This window comes from Liolophura sinensis, chromosome 5 (assembly GCF_032854445.1).
Source record: "Liolophura sinensis isolate JHLJ2023 chromosome 5, CUHK_Ljap_v2, whole genome shotgun sequence".
In the NCBI taxonomy this organism is placed as follows: Eukaryota; Metazoa; Mollusca; class Polyplacophora; order Chitonida; family Chitonidae; genus Liolophura; species Liolophura sinensis.
Window position 1 is genome coordinate 9,166,447 of NC_088299.1, and position 24,698 is coordinate 9,191,144.

The 24,698-nt window shown below is 38.1% G+C and overlaps 2 protein-coding genes across 3 annotated transcripts; both read left to right on the plus strand.

Moving 5' to 3' along the window:
• The first annotated feature begins 46 nt into the window (after positions 1–46).
• LOC135465817 (ciliogenesis and planar polarity effector 2-like) lies at positions 47–7,612 on the plus strand. 2 transcript variants are annotated; one of them, XM_064743169.1, is made up of 7 exons: positions 47–128; positions 1,631–1,727; positions 1,933–2,099; positions 2,296–2,448; positions 3,994–4,118; positions 5,044–5,180; positions 5,856–7,612. In XM_064743169.1, the coding sequence occupies exons 3-7, from the start codon at positions 1,985–1,987 to the stop codon at positions 6,103–6,105; spliced, it is 780 nt and encodes a 259-aa protein (XP_064599239.1). In that variant the 5' UTR covers positions 47–128; positions 1,631–1,727; positions 1,933–1,984; the 3' UTR covers positions 6,106–7,612. The 2 variants fall into 2 exon arrangements, with proteins under 2 accessions (XP_064599239.1, XP_064599241.1); XM_064743171.1 differs by lacking the exon at positions 1,631–1,727 and having other exon boundaries at positions 47–108.
• Positions 7,613–8,118: 506 nt separating this feature from the next.
• LOC135465767 (signal recognition particle receptor subunit beta-like) lies at positions 8,119–24,400 on the plus strand. Its single transcript, XM_064743094.1, has 7 exons — positions 8,119–8,254; positions 11,015–11,109; positions 12,983–13,057; positions 13,736–13,818; positions 19,499–19,558; positions 20,509–20,640; positions 23,483–24,400. Exons 1-7 carry the CDS (start codon positions 8,128–8,130, stop codon positions 23,682–23,684), a joined length of 774 nt encoding a protein of 257 aa, XP_064599164.1. The 5' UTR covers positions 8,119–8,127; the 3' UTR covers positions 23,685–24,400.
• The last annotated feature ends 298 nt before the right edge of the window (positions 24,401–24,698 follow it).

The following is a 24,698-nucleotide window of genomic DNA, read 5'->3' on the forward strand; positions in this document are numbered from 1 at the left end:
TCAAATATTAAACAAGTTAGCTTTTTCGTACCCTTCCGGTCGGAATGAACTGTTGTAAATTGATTTGTTAACGAATGCAAACGTTTTCTTAGTTAATTTACCATTGTGGTGAGTTGAGTTTGACATTTGTAAGTATCTTTTGTATCTCTATTCCCCTTTTTTCTGTATTCACCGAGATGGTGTATGTTTTGTCTTTGTTATTGTGACGATAACTGGACATCTAATGGTGTTTATTAAAGATTTAATCTGAGCTTGAAACTGATATCAGATGATAGAAGCTCGAGTTTGATACGATGGTCTGACAGCAACCAGCAGATGGTCGTAGGTTTCCCCCGGGCTCAGTCCGGTTTCCTCCCACCATAATGCTGGCCGCTACCGTATAAGTGATATATTCTTGAGTACATCACAAAACACCAATCAAGTAAATAAATTAAAAAATCAAGTTTCTGTCATGTTCAGTGCTCACAAGAAATGGCATCTGATAAACAATATTTAAGCAGGTAAAGTTTCCGCCCACCATAATGCTGTCCGCGGTTGTATAAGTAAGTTAAATATTCTTGAGTACTGCGTATAACACAAATCAAAAAACCAAATAAAAATAAAACAACTGATAAAAATTAAAACAAACAGATGAAGTAGTCAATGTCCAGTGCTCTAGAATCATCAAAGGGACTACTGTGATTTTGAATTTTAATACATATACTCACAATTAATTCTCCTGTAATGATCTTAAAAAAAGGTTAGACTGAAGTGGATTTCCCTCCTACAAGACCGGCCCCAGTAGCACAATTGGTAGTGTCCACTTCGGGAGCAGTAGATCCAGGATCAATCCTGGGTCGAGTCTCACGTAGGACCTTAAAAGAAGGGAAGTTGTAACTTCCTGGTTGACCTGAACCAGTATAATGGCTTGGGTGGGGCGTCTTACTTTCCTTTGGTAAGGCATCTCAGTGAAGCAGCATTAGATAAAAGAGCGATGGAAATCTGTCCTGCAACAGGGAGGCACATTACATGCACCCCAAGGATCCCAGCACTCACGCTTTTCCAATGCAAATTTACCTCCCCTCGATCTGTCAACGTCATAGCGTATTAAAAATGAGGACACAGTAAGGACACTTATTGGCTTATTCAGCTCAAGTACTACTTTCCCCTACGGCCGTATGTGGGAAGGTCTGCAAGCAACCATAACCCTCCAACCATAATACCGGCTGCCACATATAAGTGAAATATTCTTGAGTATGCCGTAAAACACCAATCAAATAACAATCAAATAAATCAAGTATTGCTCTCATCGAACAAGGGCTGACCCACTGGTTCACTTGTTTTAAGTTACCCGGGTACCTGTCAAAGGACAGTGGTTTTCCCGGTGATTGGGCAAGTTTCCTCCAACCATAAACATTACTGCCATATAAGTGAAATAGTAACTTTTTAAATGTCTGAGTTAATAGTTACAGTCACACATTGTTGATACAAGAAGAGCTTACTAAAATCACATTTTTTTCCCTCTTACCTTACTCTGCAAGATGCAAAGTAATAAGTGCAAATTCACAATAGCTGCGACATCTGATTCCCCCAAGGATCTTGTACTCAGGCAACTTTGAATGTAATTTATCCACCTTTATTGTTTTCATAGTGGTGAAAACTCATGTTTTGGTGGGAGTGCCAACATCAGGGCTTCACAGAAAGAAAAGGCCTCTAGCCTGGACAGAAGAATATCCTCAAAATATGCAGTGAGTGATTTTGGAAAAGGTTGAAGAAATAGGTTACATACACATGCACTTCCATCTGTCTAGGTACCTTAAGTGCATGTGCCACATATATATACTAGGCTTCACAGAAACCATATTAAAGATGTACTAATTTATCAGATATTAAATATCCAGTACTGTTTTTATTTTGTTGTTGAATATGTTTTTCTTTTCTTATTTGTTTTAGATGACTGTTAGTCTGTGGAGGTGATATCCTGAACATTTATGTATAATAGTACATGACAATGTTAACCCCTGGCTCCCTGTTGAGTTTGGACTGGTACAAAACACATGAAGGCAGAGAAATGATCATGGCCATTATGCAGAGAAACATGCACAGGAGGAAAACCTTTGGTAAATATCATCTATTTGTAAATAAACATCACATTTAAACGTTATTTGGTAAAGTGGTCCGTACAATTTACATGGAGGTACACTTGTTTACATAACATTTATCATGTGGCTCTGATGGGTTTTTTTTTTTGTGTGTGTTTGAAATAAAGTGTGTTGTTGTGTAACATTTAACTAACTGTACTGACTTGTGTTTAAGGTTTGTTGGAGAAACCAAGTTTTCCTCCTCACCTGATGCCAGAGGAATGTAGGTACAAGATCTTCCTGGTGGGGAGAAGTGGAGTTGGGAAAACTAGCACTGTGGCCAAGTTAGCTGGAAATGAGGTCCCACAAGTCCACAGTGAAACACCAGGTATCCGCAGTGTAATAATGACAAAATGACTACTGCTTTGTGTGTGTACATGTACTGGGGTGTTCATTACCTGGGTAATGAAATGCTGGGCCTAATGAAACCTTCTTACGTGTAACTATTACATGTATTTCTTGGTCAGAGGTTCCCAAAAGTTTGCCCGGTTTCCTCTCATCATAATGCTGGTCACCATCGTAGTAAATAACCAAAATAAATAAAATTGAAAAACAGAAGTTACCTGACCATGGGCTTCATTTATATTTATTTGATTTATTTATTACGAAGATTTACACTGTACGCAAGATTATTTCACTCATATGAGGAAACCGGGCACCCACAACAGTCCACAGGTTGCTGTCAGACATTCGCGATCAGAGAGGAAGCCACTATGAGCTGGAATTGAATTCACAGCGACCGCGTTGGTGAGAGGCTCCTGGGTACTTGTGCTGTACAAGCATGTTAACCACCTTGCCACAGAGACCTCTGGATTTGTTTCAGGTGTGAATATTTATGGTCACACTAAACATTTATTGGGAGGCTATCCACAATAGTATTGTTCTGAAGGTATGCAAATGCCATACCTTCTGCAAAATTTCAGACACATTTTTGGGAACTGTATACAGTGATACCTTACAAGGGCTGTCATAAACCCTTTATGGGGTGTAGTGAATTACCGGTACGTGGTAGTTGATTAGTGACAGCAATTCTTACCTCCATCACACCTCAGTGAGCCTCCCCAGCTTGGCAAGACAGGGAGAGAGACTCTGCCTTGTATTGAAAAGATTCACTTTTGTGCCATCTGTTTCCAATGCCATTTAAAACTCTGTACACATTGGTAGACATACATAAACCGCAATATTGCAGAGAAAAATTTTTCACTTGCAGCATGTGGGTACATCACATTTGCTACATATGTATTGATTAGCCATTGTTAGTATTTATTTATTTATTTGATTGGTGTTTTACACTGTACTCAAGAATATTTCTCTTATACGACGGCGGCCAGCATTATGGTGGAACGAAACTGGGCAGAGCCCTGGGGAAACCCACGACCATCTGCAGGTTGCTGGCAGACCGCCATTAATAGTATGTTGGCCATTTATAAATATCATTATGCACTCATCCAGACATTGCTTAGTGTATAAGCCTGCCAAGAATATTCAGAAATTGTTTGTTGTAATTCAGTCAGACAATCAGTGTCTTTGGCTGTCCGCAACATTCACAAATTGTTACTTGTTTTTGTTTGTTTGTATACAGGTCTATATACGAACATATTCTGTATTTCACCTGAAGTTCTGTATGTAAAATTGGGCTTTCAGAAGCACACAAATACATTGAAATGATACTTTTGATGCCAACACTTAAACTTTTCTGAAATAAAAGTTTAAAAAAAAAAAAATAATAATATCCTTAAGTTGCCCTAAGAGTAGATGAATCAAACAAAATGTGTCTCTTGAAAAATGCTTAAATTTTTTAGGTGAGATACAATGAACTGGTCTGCCAGTATCTTTTGAAAATTGTTTCTAGTTATTGTTTATTGTTTTACAGGTATACAGACATCGTTAGTGTACTGGCCTGCCAAGATCATTCACCTGAACAAAGTGGTTATGTTTCAACTACAGTTTTGGGATGCTGGGGAGAATGCCTTGAAGAAGTTTGACCATGTTTTACCGGTATCATATTTTAATTCATTAGACTCATCCCCTGTGAGGAAAATTTCAGGCACCAATTTATGTGTAGTCAAACTTAAATCTGACACTGGTGAAAATAGCCCAGTTTTATGTTAATTCCTGCTTGGCATATTTATGATAATCCTTGAGAGGTAAAATACATTGTCTATTTATAACAATGTGCATTTGTGTCACAGGCGACTGGCAATTTGCATGTAGTTTGAGTGAGTGAGTGCTTGGGGTTTAACATCGTACTCAACAATTTTTCAGTCATATGACGACGAAGGAATCCTTAGGTGCATGCACAAGTAATGTGCCTCCTTGTAGCAGGACGGATTTCCACCGCTCTTTTATCTAGTGCTGCTTCACTGAGACGACTTACCGAAGGCAAGTAAGCCGCCCCGCCCGAGCCATTATACTGATACGGGTCAACCAGTCGTTGCACTATCCCCTTCATGCTGAACGCCAAGCGAGGAAGTTACAACTTCCTCTTTTAAAGTCTTAGGTGTGACTCGATCAAGGATTGATCCTGGATCTACCGGTCCCCGAAGCGGACGCTCTACCAACTGTGCTATCCGGGCCGGTCGCATGTAGTTTGAAAAAAGCTTGATATCGTGTAAACAACATTGGAATAGTAATGGAGTAAAACACCAATGAAACAAATAAATAATAAAAATAACATCGCAAAGCATATTCTTGATAATATCAGAAAAATGGATCACTGACCCTTCTGCTTTAGTTTGGCTGTACACTAGAATTTTATGTATTGATATATTCAGCTTTAAAATTTTCAAATTTTAGAATTAAGTATTAAGTTCTTTTCTTCAATCTTTACTGGTAGATTTATTTTTGAAGGTAATAGCATAGTTACTAAAACCAGTCAGTTACATAGGTAAAGTGTCATTGTCTTTTTTGTATAATGTTGCAGGCGTGTGTGGAGAGAGTAGATGCCTTGCTGTTTCTCTTCTCCTTTGTGGACAAGTCAAGTTTCGAGGATCTTCCTCAGCAGCTGTCACGATTCACTAATCCGGGAGATGACACATGCAAGATAGTCATGGGAACAAAGTATCCTTTAATGCAAACACAGCGAAAGTGGTGCTGCTGGTTTATAGCTGATAGATGTGTCCATTCTCATCATGTTTTGTTTGATTGGGTTTTTTGGCAAAAAAAAAAGCGACTGAAATACATCAGATCATCCATAAAAAATTTCTTATTGTGTGTAGCCCACCCCTCTTTGGAATAGAGGTGTAATGGGAGGAAATTCATTTGTTTTGTTCTTCTGGCTTATGAAAAATGTAGGGATTTTAAAGAAATGAACATGGAGAGAAAAATATGAAGAACTGCCTCGTATCAAATTCACTTGGAGTTCGGCCCTTTCTATTTTGGATTGTCCATCAAGTTATGCGCAGTGACCATATGTTTTTTAAGATGGCCTGAGAAGAATGTTTTAGCAGTTCTTCATTCTTTTCTTGTTTTGGAAGGCAGAGATTCACTAGTAGCCAGCAGGTTTTTACTGATCCTATTAAAATACAAAAAGTAATACAAATTAAATTCAGATTATACTTGAATTTAACTTTGATGTGTATATAACTTAGTAGCATTATAAAATTTTCAAATCTGATGATTTTGAATACAGATATTTGATTTGATTATCTTTTTAAATGCTATTAATCAGATTAACCATCTAACAGTAAACCATTAGCGAAAACCTGTAAAGATCTTTAACTTCGAAATTCGCAGATTTGATTTGCATGCCCATAGTGAGATAACTCAAAGAGAAATTCGTGACTTTGAACACCAGTGGAACATTCCTATTTTGCGGATTCGAAACGTACCGGACTACCAGCAGAACAAAACAAAGACAGATCTGAATGAAGTAGCTCCATTGTTGAACACCATCTGTGAATACTTATGGCAGAGAGACTTGATTCTGGCAGGAAAATACAATGAAGGAGCTCTGAAACCTGATGTGAAGATTTCATTCTGCTAGTTATAATAAGATCTAACCAGGTACATGTGCCTGGCAAGGTGTCGTAGTTTGTCCTGGCCTCCTGTAAGTGATTTATCCCTAACTATATTTATTTTGTATTTGATCGGTGTTTTACCCCGTAATCAAGAATATTTCACTTATACAATGGCAGCCAGGATTCACATGGGAAGAAACCAAGCAGAGCCCAGGGGAAACCCACGACCTTCCTCAGGTTGTTGCCAGACCTTCCCATGTATGGCCAGAGAGAAAGCCAGCACGAGTTGAACTTGAACTCACAACTACCATTGGTCCCCCCTGGTGCTGGATCAAAACCGGCATTGAACTCTGTTTTAAGATTCTTTATGGCAAAAAGTGGCCAGTTAAGCATTCGTTGAAGATGATTTGTCTGCCAAGGAACATGGTGTGCTTATCTGGAGGTCACATGTTGTAAGGTTTGTCAGTAGCTTGTCAAAGTTTGTTGGTTTACCGCTGCGCTCAAGTTTCCTTTCGAGTTAAACTGGCTGATGTCATAGAAGTGAAAAGATTCCTGGGTATGGCATTAAGCTACAATCAAAGAAATAAGTACTGTAAATCTTTAACCTTTTTAACATCTAACGCTCTTTTTCCAGTGGATTTTATTGCTTACAAATTTTTTGAAAATGTCACTAAAAAGAATTTGTTTGTGTCAGTAAATATGCAAGTTTCATAAGTGTGCAAATTATTTCTCTACATCTTGGAGTTCTCTCAGAATGTTTCAAACTATTGGTCGTAAAGGTGGTTGAAAAGTTTATAAAATCAGGGTAGATTATGGTAATAAAATTCAAGAAAGAAAATATTAGTAAAGTGTCTGCTGTGCAAAGCTTGGACCCAATGACTAATGTTTGGATCAAGCGTGTTATGTCAGTTTACTTGCATGTATTATTTCAGTGTATATATTTGCATTTTATATGCAAATTTCAAAGCATGACTTTTGGACTGTTTAAGTTTACGGTGTAATTTTTAAAGTTGTTACTATTGCGTTCGAAAGAAACCTCTGATGGAGTTGTAACTGATTATTTATGCAACCATTAACAAATATTTAAATTATATAAGCATGCAAATGTATTTATTTTAACAGTGCAAGTTATTTTACATTTTTTTGCCTTGTAAATATAAGTATATAACATTTATTTATTGAATCATGTCAGACATTTGTATCGTTCAGGGAAGGCTACATATTTACCCTCCTGGGATGAAGATATAGACACATCTGTCATGTCTGTCTTAATCATTATCCCAGTGTATACACGGCCACATTATACGAAACATATACATCAGGGTTTCACAGAATCCCTCAGATAATTGTGAAACAAAACCTAGGCAAACATGTTGCACATTAGGAAAAAGGTTGACAAGAAATTGAGTAAGGGCATCAGCTGTAACTGTATGGTTTTGTATGTAGGCATACTTAATTATAACGCTGATGCATGGTTGTATTTTGTTACAATTTATAGTTTTAAAATAAATATGGTGATGGACCAAATATAGTAAGAAGAAATTTATTGTTTGTTATTTGTTTTTTGTGCTGTAAGTAATAGGTGGGAATGTTGAAATTTGGAAAGGGAATCTGAACAAAGTTGAAAAAAAGTTTGTTTTATTGGGGATTTTAGAACTTATAGAACTTTGTGTAGGCTTAATGTGGTATAAATGCTTATTCTAGTTGTATAAAATAACGTCACAAAAGCTCTGTAGAAATACTCAGACTATCCGTATCTTTTGGAGCTATCCCATAAGCTGACAATTATACAAATCCAACGGATACAAGATCGTTCACAGCGATTCAAAAATAGGCATTTCCCTATGTAATAATGTTGGGAGAACTGTTTACGTCACCCGCGCTGTTGGTTACTAAGGAGATCTCTGGCTTCCAGTCCATCTTACAGAGACATTCGCTAGACTAGGTTTGAAGCATAATCGACAGATTGTGAAGAGTTATCTCCCATAGTTGGCGTTCTTCTTATGTTGGAGGTGTCATTGCATTGCAGAGTATGGAGACCAGGAAGCATGGTGAAATCAAGAGATATTAGTTCGTTTGATGATGCGGTGAAATATGTCAAAACGGGGGTTGAAGCCGGCGACCCGACTGTTATAGGAATTTTAGTAGCCTTATGTGTTGTACTGTTTACAATCGGTAAGTTTAAACAAGAATGTTTTGTCATGTAACGGCCATCTGCCCGATATGATGTGCCGAACAAATGTCAAACATATGCCACGTTGGAAATGGAAAGTAGATAAAGTTATGCGTAGAGAAAAAGCCACATTTCCGTTAAAAATCAATGTTTCACAAAACTTTTGATTGGATTCACAATTGCTTACATTAATGTTTGATAAAGTTCTGATAAAATCTCTAGTGACAAAGAAAAGAAAAAGATCAGGAACCTATGGATGGTCGTTAGTCCCAGATTGCTGTAACGATACGTTTGTCACAATTTTTGTTCGGCAAAATTTTTGTCTGGCAAAGGATATTTCAATTAAATGAAACGTGGAAGCCTAATTTCAACAATTTCCAATATTTACCTTCCTCATTGATCAATCGTTGAATTAAAAAATGCAGTAGGCCCTACGTCCATTCTGCAAGGTACTTTGCAGAATGAAGTGGGCCATTAAGTCCTCTCCAAAACGGCTGTACCCGTCAAGTTCTGGTGTGCATAAAAGAGAATAGGACATTTATTACCACTCCTGCAAGTGTAAATCCATTCCCGAGTCGAAGTGTTGTTGAAATCCACAGAAACATTTCTTTCTCACTTGTGAAAATAATTTTGTGTTGTCATAGCAAGTCAGGTTTACTTAAATCTCGGAACCGTGCTCCAAAAGATACAGAAATCAAGCTAACAAGATAAGCCTATGTAACCAGTCTTGAATGACAATTGCCCGTTGCCTCAGATATAATTCGGATTTTGGATGCACCCAATGCATGGCGCGTGCACACCGTGATTTGGAAGAGAGAAAAGACAACACTTTATCAGGTTTTCTGCATATAGCTACTCTGAAATTGATTGAAACTTGCAGAGTGAATGGTAAGACCCGCCTCAGTCCACACCAGAAATCGGTGTGTGACCTTATTTTGGAGAGGATTTCACGGCCAACTTTGTTCCGCAAATGCCTTGAGGAATGGACCTGTCACGATTTTTAATTCAACAATTAAACTTTGAGGCAGGCAAATATCAGAAATTGTTGAAAATAGGCCTCAACGTTTAATTTAATTGAACTAGACATAGGATGGCCCCAACATCAGAGCACGCTCCAATTAAAAACCTGATGCAGTTACCTGCCCTTGTCAAATATGTCGAGGCTGTCAGTACAACTGTTCGTTTTGAGGATCACTAGGACTCTTGGGACCTAGGAAATAATCGATCCACATTGTGCTTACAATAAATCGATGAACAAAACCATAAAGATAATAAGTGTCTGAACACTTTAGGCCGCTGAGATGTATTTGATAGATAATTTTTAGATAGATACACTGCCACGGAAACTGCATCAGGCTTTTTAAATGGAACGCGCTCTGACGTTGGTTTGGGGATGTCCATGGCCAAACAAAATTTTGCCCTAGCTAACATCAGAGCAGTCTCAGACTAGATGGTCGTGAGTTTCCTCCAATTTCCTCTGGCTGCCATCATATAACTGAAATAGTCATGAGAACATGTACGTCATGAAACAATAATCAAATAAGTAAATAAATGTTTGTAAATGTGGATTTTTATTTTGAATGGTTATTAAGGTATATAATAAGGGAAATTGAGGGTATGTCTTGAGGAGGTTTGAATTGGCATAAGATCTGGATACATTGTTATTTTCCATTGTATTAGTCAATCTCTGTCAGTCAGACCCAAGTGTTAACTTGAAGTCACCTTGAGAGCACAAATGTCAGCCACAGCTAAGAGTACAAAGTTCCACAAGACCTACAAAGGCAAAATATTCTGCATTTCTCTCATGTCTTTGGATGTTGAAAAATCATTTAGAAAATTCTTAGACCTAATTGAATGGATTGGTCTTAGCTCTGAAAAATTTCATCCAAATGGTAATCAGTTTAAAACTTTTTCTGTAACAATGCGTACGATCGATCGGGGAGATTTCCTGTCATCTTCCATCCTTCTTCCAAATTTCCCTCCTGAATTCCAGTATTGAAGCTGTTTAAGCATTTGATGTGAGAAGCCATAGAAACATGAGAAACATAGATGTAGTCTAGGGACAGCATAGCCAGGCCAGTTCCTCATGATTGGTTGCTTGATGTTGGAGACATCAGTGTTTCTGTAAAATTGTAAGCACCTTTTCAGACTCTTGTCATCACCGATTTGCATTAATGAGATTTAATACATAGATGTATTTTAAAAGGGCATACCAGGGCTTGTACAAAGGGAAGCAACTCTTGTAACCCTGACATGGAACAGAAGTGTCTCCTGCCTATTTCAGTGGCAATATAAACAGCTATGGTTATTCAAGATCACTTGCATTGGTATTAAAATCACTGGTATTGTTATTAAAGTAGATAGATGAAACTGCTGTTGGGGGCCTCCGTCGCTGAGGTGGTTAGTGTGTCAGTGCGGCACAATGACCCAGGAGCCTCCCACCAATGCAGTCGTCATGAGTTCAATTCCAGCTCATGCTGGCATCCTCTCTGGCCCTACGTGGGAAGGTCTGTCAGCAATGTGCAGATGATCATGGATTTCTCCTGGGCTCTGTACTATCTCTTCCCACCATAATGCTAGCCTCCATCCTATACCTGTAAATGAAATATTGAGTATGGTGTAAAACACCAGTAAAATAAATAAAATACATAAAATCAGTTAGAAACTATTGTTACAAGATTTGTTTCCCTTTGTAGATGGCTGGTGTGCCCTGCTATGCTTGTAAACAAGGTTGTACTTACATTGTGTTTCTTTTCTTGAAGTGCTGCTGGCATTCCTGAAGGGCAGGAAGAATGCGAGACAAGCTGTTCTCCTCCTGGGAACATGTGACTCTGGGAAAACTTCCTTGTTCTGTAAGGTGAGTTGAGCGTCATTACTTTCTGAGTAGATGTGTACATGAAGTGTATCTTTGTTGACTAGAAGGTACACTCTAGGTTGCCATGGTGAAATGTGAACAATTTCTCATACCCAGAAAAGAAAGAGGAGATAAAACTTTTTGATTATTTTTATCTCACAGTAAAGTGAGGTATTGTGAGTGTGGGGGAAAAGTGGTGTCACTGTCATTGCCTGTCTCTGAGTAAGATTTTATGTTTGATCTGCTAGTCACAGTTTTCACACCACCTTTATGAAACTTGGTGGGAATGAAAAACATGCCTTGGACATTTACTCATTTTCATTATAAATTAGGGAAGCATTTTTATTCAGATTATCAGATTTTGGAATTAACCATTTTATCCAAGTCAGTAAGCCATTGTAAGGTTTTTAGTTTGGTTGCCAACTTTGTGGGGACAGACAATGAGCATGCTTTCAAGACCTCATCAAATGAAGGATTTTAAATAATTAGGTGTATTTGTATTTTTGTTCAGATTATCAGGTTTTGGATGGAACCATTTTTCTCAGTACTTAATTGTGAGCCAGGATAAGATATTTTGTTTGGGTCAGCTGCTGCCACAGTTTTGCCAACATTTTGCTGAAACTTGGTGGGGATGATGGGCATGCTTTGGAGACTGTATGAAATAAATAATTTTAAATAATTAGGTATATTTGTATTTTTATTAAAATTATCAGCTCTTTGACTTTGCCTTTTTATCTTAGCAAGTATTATTCAGTTTCATTGGCCTGGTAAGGTTTTTATGTTTAGGTCAGATATCAGAAACAGTTTTCACATCAACTTTATAAAACTTGCTGGGAATGATGAACAGGATTTGGGGATTTAATATTATCTAAACCCTGAGCACTCACTCACTCAAAACATGGTGTGCACACCAACATTCACGCTGTGTGCACACCATGATGACACGACCTGCTCAATATGAATTTAAATGTCCTGTCAACTTAGGTTGCCATTTGAACTGAAGCCATTACCTGCGAGCTGTCGGGTTTCTTGTAACCTGTGTTGTTTAAACAAGTGTGATTTAAACATTGTTTGTTCCTCGGGGAATATCCATTTTAAGTCTCCTGTAAGCCCAACATTGGGTAGATTAAGACAATTTCCTGATTTTAGCTGAAATTAAGGGACTAAAGGGCACCAAATGTAAGGCGCTGTACTTGACCCTAGAAGCATCCTCCAAGCTGAGATATGTTGACAATCCTGTGACTTTCAGTTACATCTGGGTACATGTGGGTCATTTACCATGATATGACTAAAATATAGCCAATGTGGTGTTAAGTCATAATCATTCATTCATATTGGTCACATAACGATCTTGATAAATATTGCTTCAAGCTCTGCCAGCAACCTGCCGATGGTCATGGGTTTCCCCCGGGATGTGCCCGGTTTCTTCCCACCATAATGCTGGGTGCCGTCGTTTAAGTGAAATATTCTTCAGTACAGCGAAAACACCAATAAAATAAATAAATAAATCTGTGGAAAGCATCAACCAAAGCAATAGATAAAGAGCACCAGTCAAATAAATAAATAACTAAATTAATTAATTAATCAATTAATAAGTAAATAGTAATTACCAGCTTAATTTGTGAGGATATCATAATGTTCTGGCCATTGTCAGCCGCTGTCACATGGATGTATCAGGCATGCTTTTATGCCTTGTAACATGTTGCATGTGTTTATCTGGATTTTCGATGATTGCAGATGTATTCCGAAGATGTTCCATTATATATGGCATGTTCCATAAGTACAACAGTTAAGAAATAATATTCTACTCTAACTGTTACCAGAAGAGGTAAGCATTTTCCCCTTGTTTTCTCATGTTTTTGTGGATTTTTTTCAGCTTGTACATGGAGAAGTGAAAACGACATACACATCTATTAAAGAAAACGTTGGCAGCTACAAAGTGGAAAATAAGGTGAGTATTGTGACACCAAGGGAAAAATTTGCAGGTACATAGTCGCAAATAAAGTTTATGGTATCTATATCTCTAAATTAAAGACAACATTTTCCACTGCAAATAAAGTTTACATTGTCTATATCTACTGCATTACAGAAAACATTTCAGCTACATTGTGGCAAATAAAGTTCACATTGTCTATATCTACTCCATTACAGAAAACATTTCAGCTGCATTGTGGCAAATAAAGTTTACAATGTCTATATCTACTCCATTACAGAAAACATTTCAGCTCCATTGTGGCAAATAAAGTTTACAATGTCTATATCTTCTCCATAGACAGAAGATGTTTTCATCTACATTGTGGTAAATAAAGTTTACAATGTCTATATCTCCTAGATGTCAGGAAACAATATCAGCTAAATTGTGGCAAAGAAAGTTTACCTTGATTCTCATCTGATCTCCATTAAAGAAAACACTAGCACATCTTTACAAAGGGGCAACAAAGGCACATTCCCTTCTACAATGTGTCAAAGAAAATTCACAAGTATTATGCATGACAATCTGGTTGCTAAATTGTGGTAAATAATGTGAGTATTGTTGCATTCCTTATTAAAGTCTAAGGACTCCCAAAAAGCTAAAAGTTCTGTTGAAAGCAATCATGATATCATTCTTGAGTTATTTATTTATTTGCAGAACAAAGTTCTTCAGATACTAGATCTTCCCGGTCATGAGAGGCTTCGAGTTCAAAGTTTGGAAAACCATAAACGATCTGCCAGGTATGTTCATATACGCAAAGAAAACCACAAATAATTTGCCCTGTGTAGGCCCAGAAGAGCCCTACAATCATAACTGAAATGTTCATATACGCAAAGAAAACCACAAATAATTTGCCCTGTGTAGGTCCAGAAGAGCCCTACAATCATAACTAAAATGTTCATATACGCAAAGACAACCACAAATAATTTACCCTGTGTAGGTCCAGAAGAGCCCTACAATCATAACTAAAATGTTCATATACGCAAAGACAACCACAAATAATTTACCCTGTGTAGGTCCAGAAGAGCCCTACAATCATAACTAAAATGTTCATATACGCAAAGAAAACCACAAATAATTTGCTCTATGTAGGTCCAGAAGAGCCCTACAATCATAACTAAAATGTTCATATACGCAAAGACAACCACAAATAATTTACCCTGTGTAGGTCCAGAAGAGCCCTACAATCATAACTAAAATGTTCATATACGCAAAGAAAACCACAAATAATTTGCTCTATGTAGGCCCAGAAGAGCCGTACAATTATAACTGAAATGTTCATATACGCAAAGAAAACCACAAATAATTTACCCTGTGTAGGCCCAGAAGAGCCCTACAATCATAACTAAAATGTTCATATACGCAAAGAAAACCACAAATAATTTACCCTGTGAAGGCTCAAAAGAGCCCTGCAATCATAACTAAAATGTTCATATACGCAAAGAAAACCACAAATAATTTTCCCTGTGAAGGCTCAAAAGAGCCCTGCAATCATAACTGAAATGTTCATATACACAAAGAAAACCACAAATAATTTGCCCTATGAAGGCCCAGAAGAGCCCTACAATCATAACTGAAATGTTCATATACGCAAAGAAAACCACAAATAATTGTCCCTGTGTAGGCCCAGAAGAGCCCTGCAATCATAACTGAAATGTTCATATACGCAAAGAAAACCACAAATAATTTACCCTGTGAAGGCCCAGAAGAGCCCTGCAATCATAACTAAAATGTTCATATACGCAAAGAAAACCACAAATAATTTGCCCTGTGTAGGTCCAGAAGAGCCCTACAATCATAACTGAAATGTTCATATACGCAAAGAAAACCACAAATAATTTGCCCTGTGAAGGCTCAAAAGAGCCCTGCAATCATAACTAAAATGTTCATATACGCAAAGAAAACCACAAATAATTTACCCTGTGAAGGCCCAGAAGAGCCCTGCAATCATAACTAAAATGTTCATATACGCAAAGAAAACCACAAATAATTTGCCCTGTGTAGGTCCAGAAGAGCCGTACAATTATAACTGAAATGTTCATATACGCAAAGAAAACCACAAATAATTTGCCCTGTGAAGGCTCAAAAGAGCCCTGCAATCATAACTAAAATGTTCATATACGCAAAGAAAACCACAAATAATTTGCCCTGTGAAGGCTCAAAAGAGCCCTACAATCATAACTGAAATGTTCATATACGCAAAGAAAACCACAAATAATTTGCCCTGTGAAGGCCCAGAAGAGCCGTACAATCATAACTGAAATGTTCATATACGCAAAGAAAACCACAAATAATTTACCCTGTGAAGGCCCAGAAGAGCCCTGCAATCATAACTAAAATGTTCATATACGCAAAGAAAACCACAAATAATTTACCCTGTGTAGGTCCAGAAGAGCCGTACAATTATAACTGAAATGTTCATATACGCAAAGAAAACCACAAATAATTTGCCCTGTGTAGATCCAGAAGAGCCGTACAATTATAACTGAAATGTTCATATACGCAAAGAAAACCACAAATAATTTGCCCTGTGAAGGCCCAGAAGAGCCATACAATTATAACTGAAATGTTCATATACGCAAAGAAAACCACAAATAATTTTCCCTGTGTAGGTCCAGAAGAGCCGTACAATTATAACTGAAATGTTCATATACGCAAAGAAAACCACAAATAATTTGCCCTGTGTAGGCCCAGAAGAGCCCTACAATTATAACTGAAATGTTCATATACGCAAAGAAAACCACAAATAATTTGCCCTGTGTAGGCCCAGAAGAGCCGTACAATTATAACTGAAATGTTCATATACGCAAAGAAAACCACAAATAATTTGCCCTGTGAAGGCTCAAAAGAGCCCTGCAATCATAACTAAAATGTTCATATACGCAAAGAAAACCACAAATAATTTTCCCTGTGTAGGTCCAGAAGAGCCGTACAATTATAACTGAAATGTTCATATACGCAAAGAAAACCACAAATAATTTGCCCTGTGAAGGCCCAGAAGAGCCCTACAATCATAACTGAAATGTTCATATACGCAAAGAAAACCACAAATAATTTGCCTTGTGAAGGCTCAAAAGAGCCCTGCAATCATAACTAAAATGTTCATATACGCAAAGAAAACCACAAATAATTTTCCCTCTGTGGGCCCAGAAGAGCCCTACAATCATAACTGAAATGCTCATATACGCAAAGAAAACCACAAATAATAATACCCTGTGTAGGTCCAGAAGAGCCCTACAATCATAACTGAAATGTTCATATACGCAAAGAAAACCACAAATAATTTACCCTGTGTAGGCCCAGAAGAGCCATACAATTATAACTGAAATGTTCATATACGCAAAGAAAACCACAAATAATTGTCCCTGTGTAGGTCCAGAAGAGCCCTACAATCATAACTGAAATGTTCATATACGCAAAGACAACCACAAATAATTTGCCCTGTGTAGGCCCAGAAGAGCCCTGCAATCATAACTAAAATGTTCATATACGCAAAGAAAACCACAATTAATTTGCTCTATGTTGGCCCAGAAGAGCCGTACAATTATAACTAAAATGTTCATATACGCAAAGAAAACCACAAATAATTTTCCCTGTGAAGGCTCAAAAGAGCCGTACAATTATAACTGAAATGTTCATAAAGGCAAAAGAAAACCACAAATAATTTGCCCTGTGAAGGCCCAGAAGAGCCCTACAATCATAACTGAAATGTTCATATACGCAAAGAAAACCACAAATAATTTACCCTGTGTAGGTCCAGAAGAGCCCTACAATCATAACTGAAATGTTCATATACGCAAAGAAAACCACAAATAATTTGCCCTGTGAAGGCCCAGAAGAGGCCTACAATCATAACTGAAATGTTCATATACGCAAAGAAGACCACAAATAATTGTCCCTGTGTAGGTCCAGAAGAGCCCTGCAATCATAACTAAAATGTTCATATACGCAAAGAAAACCACAAATAATCTGCCCTGTGTAGGCCCAGAAGAGCCGTACAATTATAACTAAAATGTTCATATACGCAAAGAAAACCACAAATAATTTACCCTGTGTAGGCCCAGAAGAGCCCTACAATCATAACTAAAATGTTCATATACGGAAAGAAAACCACAAATAATTTGCTCTATGTAGGCCCAGAAGAGCCGTTCAATTATAACTGAAATGTTCATATACGCAAAGAAAACCACAAATAATTTGCCCTGTGTAGGCCCAGAAGAGCCCTGCAATCATAACTAAAATGTTCATATACGCAAAGAAAACCACAAATAATTTGCCCTGTGAAGGCTCAAAAGAGCCCTACAATCATAACTAAAATGTTCATATACGCAAAGAAAACCACAAATAATTTGCCCTGTGAAGGCTCAAAAGAGCCCTGCAATCATAACTGAAATGTTCATATACACAAAGACAACCACAAATAATTTGCCCTGAGTAGGCCCAGAAGAGCCCTACAATCATAACTGAAATGTTCATATACGCAAAGAAAACCACAAATAATTGTCCCTGTGTAGGCCCAGAAGAGCCCTGCAATCATAACTAAAATGTTCATATACGCAAAGAAAACCACAAATAATTTACCCTGAGTAGGCCCAGAAGAGCCCTACAATTATAACTAAAATGTTCATATACGCAAAGACAACCACAAATAATTTACCCTGTGTAGGCCCAGAAGAGCCCTACAATCATAACTGAAATGTTCATATACGCAAAGAAAACCACAAATAATCTGCCCTGTGTAGGCCCAGAAGAGCCGTACAATTATAACTAAAATGTTCATATACGCAAAGAAAACCACAAATAATTTACCCTGTGTAGGCCCAGAAGAGCCCTACAATCATAACTAAAATGTTCATATACGGAAAGAAAACCACAAATAATTTGCTCTATGTAGGCCCAGAAGAGCCGTACAAATTATAACTGAAATGTTCATATACGCAAAGAAAACCACAAATAATTTGCCCTGTGTAGGCCCAGAAGAGCCCTACAATTATAACTGAAATGTTCATATACGCAAAGAAAACCACAAATAATTTGCCCTGTGTAGGTCCAGAAGAGCCCTACAATCATAACTGAAATGTTCATATACGCAAAGAAAACCACAAATAATTTGCCCTGTGTAGGCCCAGAAGAGCCATACAGTTATAACTGAAATGTTCATATACGCAAAGAAAACCACAAATAATTTACCCTGTGTAGGCCCAGAAGAGCCCTACAATCATAACTAAAATGTTCATATACGCAAAGAAAACCACAAATAATTTGCCCTGTGTAGGCCCAGAAGAGCCGTACAATTATAACTGAAATGTTCATATACGCAAAGAAAACCACAAATAATTTACCCTGTGTAGGTCCAGAAGAGCCGTACAATTATAACTAAAATGTACATATACGCAAAGAAAACCACAAATAATTTACCCTGTGTAGGTCCAGAAGAGCCCTACAATCATAACTGAAATGTTCATATACGCAAAGAAAACCACAAATAATTTGCCCTGTGTAGGCCCAGAAGAGCCATACAATTATAACTGAAATGTTCATATACGCAAAGAAAACCACAAATAATTTACCCTGTGTAGGCCCAGAAGAGTCCTGCAATCATAACTGATCTGTCATCTACATATCGATAAATGTCTGTGGACATGATCAGGCTACAGAGGCATTTATTTAGGCGCTGTCTGTTCTTTGATCCTGTTTATTTCTTTGAATAAAATTTTGTTTAAAAATGCACATGGTAATTCTTCAACATTTTCTCATATTTACAAAATGTTTATTCAAGCATATTCTGAAGGCATTATTCTGTGTTGACTGATAAATTTATATTGACACTGGCCAATTAACCAATGTAGTTTTGTCTCTAAATCAAATTTGAAAATGTGCATAAACTGCACTGGAAGTTGTTTTTATGTATGCAAAAAGGTTGAGGAATTAGGGTAGGTTCTTTAGGTCAAAGGGCATGGTGAGTTAAAGTCCAGCTCATGCTGGCTTCCTCTTCGGCCGTACGTGGGAAGGTCTGTCAGCAACCTGCGGATGGTCGTGGGTTTCCCCCCGGGCTGTGCCCGGTTTCCACCCACCATAATGCTGGCCGCCGTCGTATAAGTGAAATATTCTTGAGTACGGCGTAAAACACCAATCAAAAAAAAAAAAAAAAAAAATCAAAGAGCATGAACAGTTGTAATAAAGTCTTCTGTAGGTAAATATCTAGTTTCACATATCAGAGGGTATGGAATATCGTAACAGAATATGCCAGGGATCTGAACTGATTTATTCTGTCTTTTTTTTACTTTATTTGTTTCTTGTATTACGAAGGAATTCTGTTATTCCTGTACATGTAGGAAATACAGTCTTATGCTTGAATTATTTCGACATTGGAAATGTCTACCTGTTTTGTTCAGCCTGTTCTATCTACCAACCTTTCAGAGGAATTGTGTTCGTCATTGACGGAGCAGCCTTTCAGAAAGAAATCAAAGAAGTAGCTGAGTAAGTATAAAATTTCAGTAAAGTATATTTGGTGTTGAGGTACCGTACCACTGAGCCATGCCTCGTGTCCATTTAATTGGTTATTTCCTCTACCTGGATATTTTACCATTGAGTGATTGTCTGATTTTGTCATTATCTTAAATGTTTAGCTTGTAAAGGCCTGCCTATAATCTGTCGATGGTCCTTCCACAGTAATGCTAGCAGCCACCACATAAATCTGTGTCCATAGGATTGCTATACTGCATTTCTGTCTGTCACTTATACAAGGTATTGATATAATGACAGACTAAGATTGTGAATTTTCCAGATTCCTTTGTGACAAAGTCTCTGCAACTATTTTTTATGCAAAAAAAAACAAACAAACATTAAACGCAGCTTGTAGTGGCATTCATGTGGTCTTACATGAACTTCCTCCTCTGATGTCGCATGAACAGAAGGATTTTAAAGTCTGTGTGGAACATGTGGGAATGTTCATCAGTTATGCTTCCTGAATGAACAATTGTGGCTTTATAACCCCATGGGCCTCCATGGCTCAGTTGGTTAGCGCGCTGGCGCAGCGTAATGACCCAGGAGCCTCTCACCAATGCGGTGGCTGTGAGTTCAAGTCCAGCTCATGCTGGCTTCCTCTCTGGCCGAAAGTGGGAAGGTCTGCCAACAACCTGCGGATGGTCGTGGGTTTCCTCTGGGCTCTGCCCGGTTTCCTCCCACCATAATGTTGGTCGCCGTCGTATGAGTGAAATATTCTTGAGTACGGCATAAAACACCAATCAGATAAATAAATAAATTTATAACCCCATGTGGCTAGCAGTTTTACACCATGAAGGTGGATTTCCTTCAGCGATGTAATTTGACCATTGTTTTAGTCAAAACATGTGTATATGAAATATTGACCATTTAACACTGTCCAAAGTGTTTTTAAAGTGATGGTTTGTCTTGTTTGATCATTTCAGCTACCTGTACTTGATACTGAGTGACGGTGTGTTGTCAGGTAACTCACCACCTATCCTGATTGCCTGTAACAAACAAGACCAAACGCTTTGTAAAGGGGCAAAGGTCATCAAGTCTCAGCTGGAGAAAGAAATGTAAGCTCTTTAAATCTACTGCACTCAGATAAAATGAACCTTGATCTCCTGTAAACGATGTTTTCTGCTGGGTTGCTTGGACTTAAAATTCTCAAGATTCCCCTGACCATCAGGGCATTGGCATGAATTGATCGACAGTGGTTTCTATGCTGTCTTACATAAAGTTTGCAGGACACCACTTGTCTGCCACTAATGTCACACGTGTATGTTAATATCTGTGGAACTGTTCATCAGAATAACTTTCTAAAGGTTTCCTCTGCTAATAATATCCTGGCTTCCAGCCTTAAGTGGAAAAATATCTTAAACATGTTACGTGAAATATAAAGTCAAAAAAAGAAAAATAAGTGAAAAATAGTTTAAATTTTCAGGCAACCAAAAGCGTTTTTATTGGTTTATTCTTAAGATGAACATTCATGTAATGATTAAACAATTTAATCTGAAGCAAATTTCAAAATATAACCCAACCATACATTCATACATGTATTTCTTACAACCTTACAAAGTTTACAACCATCTCATGCCTGTGCATTCTGACATTTACAGCCATGATGAACCTTTGAATCCCAAAATGTACAGCCTTTTGAACCATTTGACAGCCCTTTGAATGCCAAAATGTACAGCCATGACGGCTTTTTGAATGCCAAAATGTACAGCCATGGCAGCCAGTTGAATCCCAAAATGTACAGCCATGACAGCCCTTTGAATCGCAAAATGTACAGCCATGACAGCCCTTTGAATCCCAAAATGTACAGCCGGCAAGCCTTTGAAACCCAAAATGTACAGCCATGTCAGCCTTTTAAATCCGAAAATGTACAGCCATACAGCCCTTTGAATCCCAAAATGTACAGCCTGGGCAACCCTTTGAAACCCAAAATGTACAGCCATGCAGCCCTTTGAATCGCAAAATGTACAGCCTGGACAAGCCTTTGAAACCCAAAATGTACAGCCACGTCAGCCTTTTAAATCCCAAAATGTACAGCCATGACAGCCCTTTGAATTGCAAAATGTACAGCCATGCAGCCCTTTGAATCCCAAAATGTACAGCCTGGGCAACCCTTTGAAACCCAAAATGTACAGCCATGGCAGCCCGTTGAATCCCAAAATGTACAGCCATGGCAGCCCTTTCAATCCCAAAATGTACAGCCATGACGGCCCTTTCAATCCCAAAATTTACAGCCATGGCAGCCCTTTGAATTCCAAAATTTACAGACGTGACAGCCCTTTAAATCCCCAAAATGTACAGACATGACATCTTTTTGAGTTCCAAAATCTACAGCCATGGCGGTCCTTTGAACACCAAAATGTACAACCCTTTGAATCCCAAAATGAACAGCCATGACAGCCTTTTGAATCACAACCTGTGAATCCAGAAATGAAGAAAAATATATTTCTAATTCTAAACTGTACAGCCTTTTATTTATTTGGTTGTTAGTTTATGCAACACTCCAAAATATTTCATCAAAACAATGATGGCCATTCTTGAGAAAGGAAACAATCACCAACATACGCAATTGCTGCCCTAGTTTAAGGGGTGGTTAAAACTGGGCTGAAGCTGAAGGAAAGCACCACACTTCTTTGGGAACATGGCCAACATTTGTGACGTCCTATAGCCTTAGTCTAACCAGAACAGCTTGATTCGAAGAGGCAAGCTTATTGGGTCAATGTCTGAGCAACTTCCAGCAAAAGCCATTAGTAAACTGAGCGAACAGAAGCTGATATTATTAGACTTTCTCATTGACCAACATTGATCTTGGACTTGTGGTCTGAAGTGATAAAACAAGTCTAGGCTGTTTGGCCAACGAGGGTGCTACCTGCCGCGGAATTCCAAGGTGTCATCTCCTTTTCGGGGGCAGGCCATGGCGGACTGGTTAAGGTGCTGTTAATCGCTAAGTTAAACAAGATGTGGGTTCAGTCCCATTCTTAAGCCCGGGGATTTCTAGAGTCGCCATTGTTTTCAGGGTCTTGGAGGTCATTCTTAGTTGATGGAGCTCTGTAGAGTGGTCTTGTCAGCGGACTACTTGTTCTCCGTCAACCCAGCATATATGTATTATAAGCGAAGTACCCAAATCACAATTGAAAGTCGACCGGGTAAAACTAAAAAAAAAAAACAAAAAAGGCCAGATTCCCAGTGAGTGGTTTCGTTACCTGAAAGTAGAAGTGGTTATGCAGTCTCCAGCAGTGTGGAAAAAACATGTGTATAATGTCCAATACGTCATTTGCTGTACATAATCCGCAAAACTTTCAAAACATTAAGGTCCATATATGTAACGGTATCTGCATGATGTTAAAATATTAACTAAATAAATCAGATGAAATGAACCTTTTGAATCGCCAGATGTATGCGTATGTACTGAAACAGACGTGCACAGAATTCAGTGTTCACTCTCCCAAAACAAGATATCCCGTGGTGCTGACCCCCATATTCATAGATGTTTGTTTATTTATTTAATTGGAATTTACCCCCGGTACTAATAATAATTCACTGAATAATGACGACGGCCAGCATTACAGTGATAGGAACACAGACAGAACTTTAGGAAGATGATGAGATGTAGTTCCATTTTAACCTGGTGTCACCCTGAAATGAACTTATGTTGCTTATTTCATGAAAACTGACATTCTGACTTTCTGAAACATGATTGTGTAATTTGGCTTAAATTGACATCTTGTTAAATTAGTAATCCTGGTTTGAATTCACGCAGAATTTGAATTCACGCGAAAACTGACATATGCTTTTCTTTTTTGGCACCATATATAAATGCCATGTTACACATAGAGAGCCTTCATTTTTACTTTTTTTGATTTAGTGCTCAAATTTTGCAATGCTTGTTTTTTTTTTTAGCAACACTCAGCGAGTGACGAGGTCTGCTGCACTCCAGGGAACAGACAACACCGCCAACAACAACACCTTTCTCGGAATGCGGAACAAGGATTTTGAATTCTCTGATTTAAAGCCGTTTAAAGTAGAATTTGCAGAGTGCTCTGCACTGGGTAAGGGGAATGGCTTGTCAGACGTGGAGGAATGGATTGAGAAGATTGCATAGACAGTCCATAGCTGCGTTCAGTGTTACTTTTGACGCTTGCCTGGCGTCTTTATGCTCATTATATCAGTTCTGCGTACATGGAAGTTCTGTGAAAGTCTTCATCAAAAGTATTGACATCAAGGAGTGAAAGGAATGCATTTCTAAATTATGTTATACTTGTGCCCACTGGGTCATTGTGGCAGAGGTGGCTAGCGTCCCAACGCAGGACAGTGACCAGGAGCCTCTCATTAATGCGGTCGTTGTGAGTTAGTCATGCTGATATCCTCTCCCAGCTGTACGAGGAAATGTCTACCAGCAACCTGGGATGGTCGTGGGTTTCCCTATGGCGTTGCCGGTTTCCTCCCACGGGTTGAATGCTAGCCGAAGTATAAGTGAAATATTCTTGAGCACGACGTAAGACACCAATCAAGTAAATAAAGAAATAAATAAAAAAATACTTGTGCCCTGAACAGCTGTTAGGACATTAGGAATTCCACACGTTTAAAACATTATACAAAATTGTACTAAATGTATTCAACGTGTTCTACATGACCTTCACTACTTATTTGTGCAAATCATCGTCAGGAATGTCTAATGTAACAAAACAAACGTAGTTCTCCAAGCGATTAAATTATTCGTGGTTTTGGGATTCTTGATTTCTTGAGTCCGTATACCTTTCATCACCTTTCATCACCGGTTTGTAGGTGAAGTCAGCAAATATATGAAGATATTCACGTCTTGTACCATTTGTGTTTTCTCTTCCTTCGTGTGGCTTTTATTCACAGTAAACCAGGCCAGTGTGTTCAGCTTATAACAGACTGTCAGCGGTTACCAGATACATGAAGCGTTTTTTTTTTAATTTCATAATGTATAGTTTAACAGGTATTCTTTCAGCACAAAAAAGTGCAGAAAGGCTCCACAACTTTCTCTAGGGGCGTAAAAAATGGCTGTAAACTACAGGTTTCATAAGCCTCAGAGATCAATCCGGAAATTAAGTAACCAGCAATGTTGATGTCAACAGTTTGGAGGGGATGA

Excerpts from the sequence above, each read along its gene's own strand:
- LOC135465767 (XM_064743094.1), top strand. The coding sequence starts at position 8,128 with ATGGTGAAATCAAGAGATATTAGTTCGTTTGATGATGCGGTGAAATAT. Across the intron at positions 13,058-13,735 it reads GCTACAAAGTGGAAAATAAG|AACAAAGTTCTTCAGATACT; the intron begins GTGAGTATTGTG and ends ATTTATTTGCAG. Across the intron at positions 19,559-20,508 it reads GAAATCAAAGAAGTAGCTGA|CTACCTGTACTTGATACTGA; the intron begins GTAAGTATAAAA and ends TGATCATTTCAG.
- LOC135465817 (XM_064743169.1), top strand. The coding sequence starts at position 1,985 with ATGACAATGTTAACCCCTGGCTCCCTGTTGAGTTTGGACTGGTACAAA. Across the intron at positions 2,449-3,993 it reads AGTCCACAGTGAAACACCAG|GTATACAGACATCGTTAGTG; the intron begins GTATCCGCAGTG and ends ATTGTTTTACAG. Across the intron at positions 4,119-5,043 it reads AGTTTGACCATGTTTTACCG|GCGTGTGTGGAGAGAGTAGA; the intron begins GTATCATATTTT and ends ATAATGTTGCAG.